General features: G+C 44.1%; 1 protein-coding gene across 2 annotated transcripts in view; it reads right to left on the minus strand.

The window, feature by feature from the left end:
• MEIS1 (Meis homeobox 1) overlaps positions 1-15168 on the minus strand; it is a 190223-nt gene that overhangs the window by 143682 nt on the left and 31373 nt on the right. For both annotated transcript variants that reach the window (XM_055002512.1, XM_055002595.1), the window contains exon 7: positions 1459-1570. In XM_055002512.1, coding sequence (XP_054858487.1) covers positions 1459-1570 — 112 coding nt within the window. The remainder of the gene's footprint in view (positions 1-1458; positions 1571-15168) is intronic.

The following is a 15168-nucleotide window of genomic DNA, read 5'->3' on the forward strand; positions in this document are numbered from 1 at the left end:
TATGCCTCAATACAGTTGGTTAGTCTTAAAGGTGCTACTAACCTCTTTACTATTTTGCAACTACGGACTAACACGGCTAACTCCTCTGGATATTAAAGAGGGCATCTGTAATATATGGAGTTCACTGCCACATGAAGTGGCAACTGCTAGAGGGTATTAGGAACTTTAAAAATGATTACAGAAATGTGTGGATGAAAGATCTATTCACAGTTATTTTAGCATGAGTTAACTGGGGCAGTATAGCCAAGCTAGCCTGATCTTAGATCTCAGAAGCTAAGTAGGTTTTGCTTATGATTGCTTTTCCAGTGCTGCCATTTTGCTGGTACATAAGTGTGAGTGATAATTAAAGTAATGCAAGCTACCCTGCTTTTGGGATGGGATGGGATAGAAGTCCAATAAGAGGGAGGGAGGGAGGGAGGGAAAGAAAGAAAGAAGTAAGCAAGGAAAGAAAGAGAAAGGGAGGAAGGGAAAGGCCAGGGAAGCAGGTGGCCCGGGAGAAGCTCCACTTGGGGAGACAGCCCATGGGTCTTTGGGCACTGGGGGTGGGCCCCCCAGTCAGTGATTTTTTTTCAGAGGTGCCAGATCTCAGATCCTGAGAGATCCCACTGAAAAAAAACCCTGGTCTTATCTTATCCTAGATAAAGTCAGTATGGAGCAATGTTAAGAGGAATGGACTAGGTGGGCCACATTCAACTTCCGGCTCTGCTATGAAGGGAGATCAGAGCAAAGGCAGTCCATTTTCTCTGAATCTAACTCACTTCCCAGGGTTTTTATGAGGCTAAAAGAGGGGGAAAGAACATCAGAGGTACCCTGCTAGATCACACCAGTGCTCAGTCTTTTCCAGCACCCTGTTTTAGACACTGGCCAACCAGTTTTCCTGGAGTGGCAACAAACCGCACAGAGGTCAAGCAAGGCCTTCCCCTGATGTTGCCTCCCAGCACTGGCATTCACTCACTGCCTCTGGATGTGGAGAGCCCCTTCTGTCAGTAGCCACTGATGCACCTGTCCTCTATGAATCTGTCTAATCCTCTTTTAAAGCCATCTATACTAGTGGCCATCCATAACTACATCCTTTAGCAGTGAATTCCACTCATTGAATCTACTTTTGTCTCCATATATTGCCCATGAACTTCACTGGGTGCCCCTAATATTTACATGCACTGCTCTGAGCTCCCTGGAGGACAGGCAGAATAAAAACGGATTGATGTTGCATTGTGCCCCAGCCCTTTCCAATCATCGGATGAAGAGGACTCAACAGATCCACTTTCCAGAGTTTCCATTATACAGGTAAAAACTTGCTGGACATAAGACAAAAGGCTACCAGTTGTCCTTCCATATTGAAAAATTGTGTCATCATATTAAGATCCAACCTCAGTGATGGTACTAAACTGTTAATCACCAGTATGCTAGGCGTTTAAATCCAAATGAAGACCAGAACACAGAGAAAGATTTCCCTACCTTGTTCGCTGCTGTTGTCTCCGCTGTGTGATGTGTGCCCCCCACTGGAAGGCCCTGGCGTTCCTCCTGAACGTGTTGACGCTGTGTCGTCATGGTCTCTGTTCCAGGAAGGCTGTTGGAGAGGAATTAAGCAAATTTTTAAGACAAGAAACAAACCATATTGCAAATACTGCCCTGAAAACAAGACCAGACACTGCAAATTACAAGATGATGACCGAAACCATCATCGCATTAAAAAAGGGAATGATTTGCGGGCTTGTTAAATTCCAAGATTCTCTAGGCTGAATTTTTAAAAAGTTTTCTTTGAGATCACAGGTAGAAGATATTAATATTTCATTTATTGACAGGAAAGATTAATGATCACTTGATTCAGCACGCCACTGCCTAACATAGGCCGTTTTCACACATCTTTACATCGCGCAGAACTCACGGAACGAGGGCGTCTTCATGGAGCGATTTCTGATGTTATCTCGTCATGACTCCATTTTCGTGGCGCGATGACATCAGAAATTGCGCCGTGAAGACGCCCGCGTTCCGTGAGTTTTGCGTGATGTAAAGACGTGTGGAAACAGCCATGCTCTTCTGCGAGTGCCATCCTAAGCAGAAGTGACTAGTCTTAGAAGGGTGTAAATTTCCTAAGGATGGCGCTGTAAGGTCCTGCAATTATATACAGAAGACCAACATGGGAAAGCTTAAAAGTCTCATCATGCACTATTAGCCCTGGGGTCCCTAACAGCCAGTCTGTGTCAGGTTTTTTTTGGGGGGGGGGGTTGTCTATGGGCAAATGGGACCAAGCTTAGGATTTAAAAATAAAAAGAAATTATTTAGAACAACAATGGCTTCACATGGACCATGCACACACAGACACATCCTGAGCGCTCTTGTACTACGGAACAGAAAACAGATGTTGCTTCTTATCACTGGGCGCATTCGAAAGTAACATTCAGATAGGAAAAAACTGGCTGTAAATTAAATTCTTAGGGAAAACAATCATGGCAACAATCCTCCCATGTCTCCCTTTATCACCAGAAACAATTTTAATTAGCTTTTAGTACTAAGCTTTTAAAAACATCACAGAGACACTCTCTGGTCATCCTACACAGCCTTGGGTGTACGCATATGAGGGCAACCGAATAGCTCGCTTTCTGCCGTGTTGCAGTATGGCCTAGCTGCAAATTAATTTGGGGGATAGGGGAAGTCAAGCAATATTCTCACCAAGCACTGTGAGCCTCTACAAAACACACTAAGACAGAGAAGAGAAACAATTCTTTGACGAGATCCAAGGCACCGCCCATTAAAGTGCTCTGTTTTGCAATGTGCAGGGCCCGATTAGGTCCTGCAGAATCTTGTCCGTCAAGACATGACAGGGCAGCCACATTGGATTAGTCACACCTGCCCCATTCATGGATAAACCAGAGAAGGGCAGGAGCCAGTTTTTAACATCCCTAGGAGAGATGATGATGGGGAGGATTTAGTCCCTCTCGGAAGCATGTCCTGCTTTAACGTAGCCCCTGATACCCAATCCCGGATATAAATGGGGCAAATGTGAGAACCACACGTATCTGCCTCTGCAGACCTTCTTCATATCTAGCTTGATTCTGCAATGTTGTATTCAGAAAGATGCTAAGAAGTTAACAAGATTCTGAAACGTTCAGGTAATAACTATAACAACTTTTTTTTAAAACAGGCACATTCTAGTAATTTGCCCAGCCCACTAAAACACATTTCCACCATCTTTTAAACTCCTATATACAGCCCCAAATATATAGTTACAGTTAAATACAGCTGAGACGCAGAGTGGGAAATATCCACATGAATATTTTAATGCGAGTACTGGGCATATTCTGGAAACAAAAAAGTGCTAATTGATCTAGTGATCCTGTGATTGAAAGACTAATGTGCCAACTGTGAAAAGAAATGCTCTTTTCAAATACGTGCCTCTTTTTTTCTTTTCTTTTTTTTGCAGCATACCAAAAGAATGCTGTCAGAGGTAATCTGGAACACATGCTCAGAATGCAAACAGTTAACGCATAAATTTTCAGTTTGTACAACTGCAGCTTTAAAAGGGGGGGGCTTGTTTATTCAGAGCCCTGCAGAAAGAATGGCACGAGCACCCAGGGGACAGACAATGCCAGGCACAGAGCCCTGGTGCCTCAACATGCAAAAGGATGTTTTTCTATGTGCTACAAATCCCACTTGAAAATATAATTAGAAAGAGAAAATGGCAAACTATTGCATTAACTGTAATTGAAGAGAAGACGAGCAAGGCATGTGGGAGGATGCAAGAGCCCATGGGAGTTCCAGGATGCATCAGATCCTCGGAGTTACATCTCCAGGGTGCACTCATGCTATTTATGTCGCTCTCAACTACTATTGTTGACTAGTGATCTGACTTGTAATTAATAGAAAAGCCACAGATAACAAGGTGGAATATTGAACCACCACTACAACCTCAGCAGAAACGTTCATTAATCTGATTAGAAGTAGGGCTCTGCTTAAAAGGAAAGGGTGGCTGAGAAGTAAAAGAATTATATGTCATGCTCCATGCAGTGGGCAGCCTGCCCTCCTTTATGTGACAACGGGCCCTGAAATATTCACTATCTTTTAATGAGCTCCACTGATTTATTCTACTCCATTCGGTTTACTCCCCCCACATTTCTACTGTGCAGGATGTAGATTAATTCAATGCTTAATTGTTTAGTAAATTCAATTTTCCACATTCTATTCTGCATAGCTTTAGCTGAGGTTCTTAAATCTTCAGCAGAGAGCCCAGTGTTTCCTGATCTGTGCCTACCTTTTTTTCCAATCACCATTTTTCTTCCTCCGCCACTTAATTCACCGTGAAAAGATTTTCCTTGCTGGAAATTCTGATTCTGCTATGATCTGTGAGGCATTCCGATTCATTGCATTTCCATTGTGCTGGGTCTTAGATGCCGGGCTCCCCTTTTCTCACAGTTATCGCCACATTATACAGCCACTCATGCAAGAAATGTTGGATTCTCTACCTCAGTTTATCAAAATTTTGTGCATCCCCTGTGTTTACGTTTCTGCATTCAGAGGCAATGGTTAATATTTATGCCTATTCACCCTTTTATTGACCTGTTATATTTATGACCTGTGGAAAATTAATAGACTTCTAATGTTTTTTAACTTTTACAGCTGGTGCGGCTTTGATGACTAGTGGTTTGAGTGGTGCTTTTCAAGAGGCTGCTGAACAAAACAAGGGACTCTACCTTCATTTTACTCAGTGTAAATAATTGCTTATTTGTTCTTTACAACCCGTTAAATCTGGATACATTTGCTTAACGGTGACACGCATTTTGGAAAGTAAGACTGTTTGTAAGAAGAGATTCCTCACTGCAATGTTGCAGTAATGAAACACATACACATAAAATACACACAGGAACATATGTACACAACGTTTACTCAAAAGGGAGCAGGTTACTACTACTATCAGCTAGTTTTGTTATCACCACCAAATTCACATTAGAACATTTGTGAAAGAAATGGAAGCAGCCATTTAAGATCACACATCAACCCTGGTTCTCTCGGGCACAAGTTTTCCAACCAATGGAAAAATATGGGCTCCCAGATCACTGAATTTTATTCCTGTGCAAAATATAAGAGCCATATCACACTGAGCAACCTACGACATATTCATTTCAACAGCTACTAGTGGTGAAATATGCATGCTATAAAAAATGTAATCCAGAACACTGTGCTTAAATGTTCGAGATGTGTTCTCCTTTTCTTATGTTTCAACTGTAGTGATATCCCAATTGTGGTAACATTCAAAATATATTTTGTAGGCTCCAAGCTTCTAGAACAGAGGCTCAAAATACCCTCAAAGACTGAAAGAACGCCAAAAGATTAACACATTCTCTTTACATTTAGTCCATCAATCATATTTGACACAGATTAGACTATATGATCATGGAGCCGTAGTTTACTTATTTGTAAAATTTAAAAACAAAACTCATATTTTTCCACAGCAGGTCTGCAGACGCTAACAACCTAAGGATGTATTTCTTCATAGCTAGCAAGCAGTACAGTTTTGCACTAATGTGGCTACAGAGACACCTTGTGCTTGGAAAGCAGCCGAGACCTTCCTGCTATGCATCCTATCAGCTCCAGTGCTACAATTTTTAAAAAGGTTATCACAATATATGCAAGGCGGCGGCACCAGAGGAGCCAATCCGGGGAAGGCCTTCAGGAGGGCACATTCCAGTTTCTACCCTCTCCCCCCCCCCCCCACAAAATTATTTCTGTGTCATGTGATGGCTGCAAGTGCTCTCTGGATCTATCACACAGCGTAGTAACGGCTGTTGCCAGCACAGTAGCACCACTGCACGCAGCTGCTCTGGGGCAATACCCAGACTTTGCTCACGATACTTTCACAAAAACACATCGACCACCAATGGGAGATATCATTATGCAGGTTCGCAGAGTGACTCAACAGGATTAAACTCTTTAAAGCTGCTAAGTACTACAGAATTATTCCGACCGTATCCCAGTGACGCATACATTTCCTCTAACAAATACACACATCCCTCATGTTGAAAGTACTTTCAAAAGGGTCTCTTAGTTGAATTTTAGCCACAAGCACTAAAACCACTTTCTCTAGTGTAGTTCCAGTAATACTGCAAAAAGGTTGTTTTTAATAGAACTTCACAGATGATACATACCACGTAAGTTACAATTAGGGTTCCCAGGTCTCCAGCCCCTTCCAGCAGGAGCTGGGGGGCCCAGGGCTTGCCTTTTGAGGCCCTCTTTGCACATGCACTTTGCGCATGCATGCTCTCAGAGGGGCATGATGACATCAATTCTGGGAAGCGACGTCATCACATACGCCACGGTGGGCTCCCGTGATTTGTGCGGGACTAATTCTGAGACCAAAATTGGCCTCAACGAAATACAGGAGCACACCTGCGGCCAGCGTAAGGATGCCCTCTCAGGAAGTGATGTCGTTGTGCCCCCCTCCCCCGGTGTATACCCACTGCACACTTTCCTGGGCTGCCGGCTGCTGGTGAGTGATTAGATTGCCTGCTGCTGAACCTAGTTACATTGGATTGCACTCAGTACTTTCACTCACATGAAGGGGGACAAAATTTGCATTCATCTCCTCCCAAGTATAGCCCCCCCACGCTACATCCCATGCAGTTGACCCTCAGTAATGACTTTTGGGTGATACTGTCACCAAAAAAGTCTAGTTGGTCTTATCTCACAAGAGAAGAACAATTCATGGTTCTCTCAACTCCACCCACTGATACAACCCCAGGTTTTGACACAACGCACGGGGCAGCAGTTAGTGTTTTGGACAAGGATCGGGGAGACCCAAGTTCAAATCCCTACTCTGCCAGTCACGTCCTCTCAGCCTCACCTACCTCACAGGGTTGTTGTGAGAATAAAATGGAGGAGGGGAGAAGGATATAAGCAACTCTGGGTCCTCATTGGGTATAAAGACAGGGTGAAATAGCAAGTTTAAAAAACTGAACTCTGTGCTCAGATCATCCCCCATAAAACTCCACAATAAAACTGTAAGGAAATTCTACAGTGGATGCAACAGTTCTTTAAGAACTACATGCCAATTACAGACAGGAAGAAAACACTTTTCCTCCTTCTCCCATAATGTAAGACTCTGGGGGCTACCCAGTGAAACTGATGGGCAGTAAGTAGATGGGAGGATGAACCAAAGAAACATGACAAAGCTTAGCTACCTTGTAGAATTGGCTGCCACAAGAGATGGTCACACAATCTTGGACAGATTTTTAAAAATTCTGTGGAGCTACTCCAGAGATATGGAATACTCCAGCTGCTGGTGGGTACAGCAGGGGATTGCATCTCAATTGTTTCCTGGGGGAATCAGGGTTTGGAACGGAGGATGAGGGGCTCAAAATGCCTTTGGCCAGAACCAGCAAGGCTCTTCCTATATGCCTGCCTGTATGTTACCTGAGTGTATAAAATGCACCAATGCAATCTTAGTCTCTGTTGCCATTTGCTAAGACTGCAAGCTTCAGGTTTAAATGTCACAAAAATTAAGAGTAGTATTCAGCATTTATATAGCAATTTGGCATTCCGTGCATGATCACATTACAGCCCTTAGCATCCCTCCATAAAGTAGGCATGAGCCCTACTTGAGGATGGGAGGGAAGCCCAGTGAACACACGCAGCTGCCTTCTACTGAATCAGACCATCTGTCCATCAAGGTCAGCCTTGCCTACTCAGACTGGCAGCAGCTTCTCAGGGTCTCAGGCAGAGGCCCTATACATCACCTACTCCCAGATCTTTTAACTGGAAGTTCTGGGGATTGAACCTGGGACCTTCTGCAGGCCAAGCAGATGCTCTACCTCTGAGCCGTGTAATAAGGCGGTGGCAGAGGAAAGCTTCACACCCAGAGGCTTCCTCATCCATTACTCAGAGTCTTTCTACATGAGACATATTTCATGAGATGCTCAAGTGCAGGGAGATGCAATGTAAGTCGGGAAGCATAGTTTAAAATGACAGAGCCAGGGAGAGCACTCCCCAGAGAGTTTGTTAATTTCATCTTTGCTTGTGGGAAGGGGAGGTGAAATTGACAGAGCCTTTGGGGAGGAGCGATCTCTATTGGCTCTGACTTTTTAAACTATGCTTCCCGGCTAACATTGTGTCTCCCTACACTTGAGCATCCCGTGTTGAGATGTCTCGTGTAGAGAGACTCACCGTCTCATAACAGTTATGCTATATAGCAGTTCTCAAATGCAGAATGACCTTTTCAAATATGGAGTACCCAATGTTTTGACAACTTTTTAAAGGTAGTTTCCTAAAGACAAAAGCCTGTGTGAAGGTGACCACTGTCTGGGTTCATCAGATCCACAGCTTGGGAAACAGAATAATCTGAGTCGCAGGACGAAGCATTGCTAAGCTCTTCGTGGTATTTTTCTGCATTCAGAGCCATAGGCTGCCACACCTATTCAAGTATAGGAATTGCCCTCTACTGGCAACAGGTCATAAGGGTCGAAAAAGATCGATTATTATTGCAGTTGAAATCAAAACAGAAAAAGAGCAAGCTACAGGATACAAGGAAATGCCCACTATCAGCCACAGTTTCAGGATACTACAAGCCGTATCATCTTCTACAAAGGGAGACAGCCTTCAGCAGGGAATGCAGCCAGAGCATTGGGATGTGTTTATGCCTACTTTTAAAAATAAAAATACAGTTGATAGCTTACTATACTACACGTGAAGAAACAAATTCCAAATTGCACATAGTGCAATGGGTTGGGGGCACAGAGGAAGGCAACTTTTCACTGAAAAAGGTATGGTGAGATACGCCAACAGTTCCCTATACACATAAGACAGACTAGAATCAGTGGTTCTCAGCCTTCATACCTTAGACTCCACCGATCGCTCTATCACAGAACCTGAGTCTCATCATGACTCAAAAAGCTTGTTTTTTCAGAGAAGGTTATTTATATGTTTACCAGCATTCTGTTATTAATACTAGCATGACAAGGTAACTGAGGCAAAGCCAAGACCAAGGAGACATAAAAAGGAGAATAAACCATATCAAGATAACATATCACCATGGAATAATAAAGACAAGTTACAGAAGAGTAACATTATCAACTTGTATTTGCAAATGCAAGGAACATTATCCACTAATAATCTGAACGATGCAAAGTAACAGAACGACCAAATACAGACAAATGATCTTTCTATAGCTGAGCATATACAAAAAGCATGAGAGACAGAACAAGCAGGAGAGACAGAACAGGTACACACATTCATTTCGATATTCTCCCCATATCTTCTTCAGATTATATAACGAATATGTAAGCCAGATACACATATTCCCAAATCAAAAAACTCTCTATCCTCACTAATTCATGGAGGTGGAGATAATAGCAGCCAAAATCATAGTAGAGCTAGATAGGAAAAGATGGCATCTTTATAGCAATCTTGAAAGCGTAGAAGTTCACTGCAGTAACTAACCGTCTTTTTTACACATGTGCTATGCTCAAGTTTGACTAGGGGAATGCCCTACTTAACTTGCGTGACCCAAAGCTTACTTTAAAATGGGGGGAGCTGCAAGTCGGCTCCTGGTGCGTGCACAGAGGTAGGAGGAGAATCTTCATTGCCGCCTTTCTACCCTCCACATAGGGTCGACAGGTCTCCCTGACAACAGGTGGGGGGGATTCTTCATGCACATGGAAAGCGCATGTGTGCTCATGCCTGGGGCATGATGACATCCCCTCTGGCCCTGGGAGTGCTCCCATGCTTTGCATGGTGCAGATTCTTTACGAATCAGCATGTTTGGGAGAACTCCTGCAGTCAGCATGATGTCACTTCAGGAAGTGATGTCGTTACAGCCATCCCATTTGCATGGGATGCCTGCCTGTGGCAAGCGATCACCAGATGGTTTGCCATTTCCCACTGGTTGCCAGCAATCTCTAGGCAAACCACCAGAAGTTTACCTACCATCAGTGGGCACCTATGAACCCTACCTGCACACTTTAACAAGCAGATAAGGGCCATGAGGGGAGGGCTACTTGCCTTACTGACATTTCTACAAGTTTGCCTAGATCCTGGGTAGACATATGGAACCAGCTGTAAGACAAATAGCCCTCCCCCACAAGGGCCCTTCTCTGTTAGTTAAAGCACCCAGGGTGGAAAGGAGGGAATAAAGACACTCTTCCTGCTTCCATGTTAGGGATCCCAGGTGCCCGCCGGGGGGTTGCCTCCTTGCCCGCTGCCCCACCAGTGATTGGCAGGAGGTGCCACCAGCAGGCACCCCAAGAATGCACACTCCCAAAAGGTGCAATGACTCACTCAGTACCATCGTCGCACAGCTGTGGGAGAACTCCCGCACTTCATTTGAGGCCAATTTTGGCCTCAAGCAAGCAGAATCAGCCCCACACAGAGTGCGGGACCGCTCACGCCGCCATCACTTCCAGGAGTGACATCATTGTGCAGGCACCATGCTGCTAGCATGAGGTTAAGTGCCAGGTTCCTCCCCTCCCAGGGACATAGGGGCCTGGCAACCCTACTCCACGTGCTCATGGGAGCCAATCTGCACTCCCACAACACTGTTTTAAAAATGTTTCAGGTCACGTTGTAAATACAAGTTCAGTTGGTGTTTCCCCCAATCAAACTCATGTGTAACGCACATGTAAAGAAATCTTAAGACATGAAAATGTCAACTCAGGTTACTTCTCCCAACTGTGAAAGCACTCTGAATTGAGGAAAGGTCTGATGTTAACACTTTCTGTCTCTACCAGCAATAGAGAATTATTATTATTATTATTAATTTCAAATTTCTATTCTGCCCTCCCCGTGGGTGGGCTCAGGGTGGATAACAACATATTAAAATACAATAAAAATTCATCTACATTAAAACATCATTAAAACAGCAGTGTATTTCTATTAATACACATTTAAAACAGGATGGTGGACAGCCTTCACAGGGAGGGTTAAGATTTTATACACCCCTTTTTTCAGGCCGGCGGAGGCCCAGCCTCAGCCATATGCCTGGTGGAACAACTCTGTCTTGCAGGCCCGGTGGAAGGATAGCAGGTCCTGCTGGGCCCTGATCTCAGCAGACAGAGCGTTCCAGCAGGTGGGAGCCAAGACCGAAAAGGCCCTGGCTCTAGTCAAGGCTAGGCGGGCCTCCTTGGGGCCAGGGACCACCAACAGCTGTTTGTCCCCTGATCGGAGTGTCCTCCAGGGAATATATGGGGAGAACACCTTTCATATCTAGCAGGTCTTGGCTACACCTCTGCTGTCTTGTCTTTAAGAACCTTTTCCTTCTTTTTGGCTTTACATTACTATTAGCATGCCAAAAGTTCACAGAAAGATAATCTGTAAGCAGGGTTAGCAGGATATAGTATGTCACCCCTGCAAGTGGGCATGAGGATTGAGGGAGAGTGAATTCTTAGTGAAAACCCTGCACCCCACTGGTTGTACACTTTCCATCAGCTGAGAACCAATGGACTAGATAATGGCTCATGGATGCTAATAGGCCATAAACTGCTGGCCCTTGCTACATACTTATGCATGTGTGCATAGGTATGTAAGTATGTGCGTGCAACTGACTTATAGGGATTCCAGCAAGAAGTTTTCAAGGCAAGTAGGAAGCAGAGGTGATTTCCCATTGATTTCCTCTGCAGAACCTTGCTTGGCAATTTCCCATCCAAGCACTGACCCAGCTTAACTTCTGAGATCTGATGAGGTCGGTCTATAACACACCGAACCACTACACTCCCTGCTACGAACAGGTCTTCAATATCAACATTTTGGTATCACCAACAGCAAACCACCAACAAGCATGCTGGTACACCTGGAACGGCCAGTTGGAAATTTCCAACTGATAACCAAAGTTTGTCAGAAAGAACACAAAACTACAGATGGTCAAAAGCTATTTAGAAAACAAACCTTTAAAAAAGAGATGTCATCACGAGATGTGAAGGTTCTCCCTCATCCCGTTATGTATAAAGAACTCTATACAAAAATTTGCCATCACTTTATTTTATTAGTTACACAACCAATTTTCAGCAGTATCAAAGCACTGGGGCAAACCAAACCTAGCATGGAATGTAAGCCACTGAGACTAAAATGAATGACAGCTCTCAAAATGAGATCCCTCACAGAGGCACATACGCAGCTCAACTGTAGTGTGACTGCTGCCACAAAAGAAGACCAGTTCAAAGACAAGCTAAGGTTAGATGATGGACGAAGGGGTTTTTAAAAAATTGGGAGGACTCCTTGCTTCGACACCAAATCCACCTGTTAAGACACTCTAATCATACTGTATGGGCGTGTTGGCAAGACGATTTGTACAATGCTATAGACCGCATCCTCTTCTTCCCTTCTTGAACCGTACATTAAGAAATATTCAGTATGTACCGTCCTAATGCTGTGGTAGTTTACTACGTAAAGAACACCTTGCTAATGGCAAAGGATTAACACTAACTCCTTGCTCACTCAGTGTCAGAGAGAGATATACAGTACATATGAAGCTGCCTTATCATCAAAGCCAGTATTGTCTACTCAGAAAGGCGGCAGCTCTCTAGGGTCTTAGGCAGAGGTCTTTCGCATCACTTACCGCATTGTCCTTTTAAACTGAAAATGCTGGGGTCGAACCTGGGATTTTCTGCATGCCAAGCCGATGCCCCACCACCAATGAGTCACAGCCCTATCCAATAAGAGGTGGAAAAGGGAACAATTGTTCCCTTCCCCCATGTGCTGAACTACTGAAGCAATAAACCTCTCATTCGCTTTTTAAAAAATATGTTCAGAAGCAAGAGTTTACACACAGCATGGGGATGTTGCAGTAATTTTGAATTTTCACAGTAATTTCATACCAAGAAAACAACATGGTTTTGTCATTACAAAATGGATAAAAATGTAAGCAACAATATTAGTAGGCTAAAAGTTGGCTGTGCCCTGCTACAGACTAGTCCCAGCAGTACCATAACCACTGGATGAGCAGCAAAGGTATCCAGGAATGTTCTTGTGAACTGGGGTTGGTCACAGAATGCTAGCAATCTAGGCAGCTGCTATGGAAAATGAAAATTCAAGCTTGGATGAAAAGCATCACACAGGAACTAGAGTTAGGGGACAGGAGAATATTATTGACAGAACAGTAGAAGTGATGTTGGGTAACAGCCAGTTTGGTGTAGTGGTTAAGAGCGTGGGACTCTAATCTGGAGAACCGGGTTTGATTCCCCACTCCTCCCCTTGAAGCCACCTGGGTGACCTTGGGCCAGTCACAGCTTCTAGCTCTCTCAGCCCCACCCACCTCAAAGGGTGTTTTTGTTATGGGGATAATAATAACATACTTTGTAAACCGCTCTGAGTGGGAGTTAAGTCATCCTGAAGGGCAGTATATAAATCAAATGTTGTTGTTGTTGTTAAGAGACAATGTTACGAAGTTAAGCAGATCCCAAAGAGAGACCAGATGGACCTTTGGGAGAGGGAATGGCAGCAGAGGGAAGTCCAAAAGATACAAAGAATGGCACTTCTCTTCTTTGGAAGAGGAAACAAAAAAAGAGGGGAAATGGGGGCCCAGTAGAGGAGAAAATGGGATCTTTCCCTGACCCATGAGTCCCCATGGGTCTATCTTTTGCAGCCATACTTGGGTATTAAAGAGTGCTGTTAAGACCATTTTTCTTTTTCAGTTAGATTTTTACTTTAACCCTCTTCTCACACTCACTGGGTAGATTACTGCCATCAGAAATTACATTTCAAAGTAAGTAATTTAAATTTCCCTTTTAATAACGTGCCCAAGTGTGAAGCTCCTTTGTGGGACTACGCGGTCCTGAGGATAGGAATGGGAAATATAGGAATTTTAAAAAAACCAAAATAAACTTTGATTTTTACAAGAAGCATATCGGTTTCACTCTAGTACTTAAGCTTGATGGCTTCAAAGATAGTTCTCTATTCTTAAAGGTATCTCGCATAGGCTCAGTCACACAGATATATATAACTTTCTCTTTCAGGCACATACACACAGTTTGCCTGCTAATCTCTCACTCAAATACACATAGACTTTCTCTCAGGTGCACACATAGTTTGTCTGCTTCAGATAGAATTAATGTTCTCTCACAGACACACACAGTTCAGGCTTCTACACAGCTTGCCTGACTGAACTAGAATGAGAATCCCCTCAGGCTTCCACACAGCTTGCCTGACTGAACTAGAATGAGAATCCCCTCAGGCTTCCACACAGCTTGCCTGACTGAACTAGAATGAGAATCCCCTCAGGCTTCCACACAGCTTGCCTGACTGAACTAGAATGAGAATCCCCTCAGGCTTCCACACAACTTGCCTGACTGAACTAGAATGAGAATCCCCTCAGGCTTCCACACAACTTGCCTGACTGAACTAGAATGAGAATCCCCTCAGGCTTCCACACAACTTGCCTGACTGAACTAGAATGAGAATCCCCTCAGGCTTCCACACAACTTGCCTGACTGAACTAGAATGAGAATCCCCTCAGGCTTCCACACAACTTGCCTGACTGAACTAGAATGAGAATCCCCTCAGGCTTCCACACAACTTGCCTGACTGAACTAGAATGAGAATCCCCTCAGGCTTCCACACAACTTGCCTGACTGAACTAGAATGAGAATCCCCTCAGGCTTCCACTCAACTTGCCTGACTGAACTAGAATGAGAATCCCCTCAGGCTTCCACACAGCTTGCCTGCTCTGCCCAGACTCAATATTTATCTCAGAAATGCATAGACACCTTCAAGCTGCTCACAGCTTGCCTGCTTGGCCCAGACGGAATCTTTTCTCTCCTCTCAGTAACTGAATCCTGCATTCACTCCACCCACACGCTCAGCCATCAACCAATCATCTCACTCACTCGTCCCGCTCTTTCACCCCCACTCTTCATCTGTACCACACCAACCATTTAAAAACAGAGACACACTTAAAATCATTACAAGGGCCTTCTGAGAATGCCCCAAAAGACACCTCTCTAGGACCCTCAAGGATGGTAACAAAAGTGGAAACGGTCCTAAACTTCATAGCCACCCTTAAGTATTAGAAAGAAGATACTTGGAATGTCCCAGTAGTATGCCCTCAGATCCTGTAGGATGGCTCAAAAAGTAGAAACAGGAAGTTGTAGCTCACCAGCTGCAATAGTGAGACTGACCTCGCCTTCGCAGCCATTCATGGGCAACTCATAATCAATCTGTAAAGTTTTACGGGTAGCAAATAGCAATATC

Source organism: Eublepharis macularius, chromosome 1 (genome assembly GCF_028583425.1).
Source record: "Eublepharis macularius isolate TG4126 chromosome 1, MPM_Emac_v1.0, whole genome shotgun sequence".
NCBI lineage: Eukaryota > Metazoa > Chordata > Lepidosauria > Squamata > Eublepharidae > Eublepharis > Eublepharis macularius.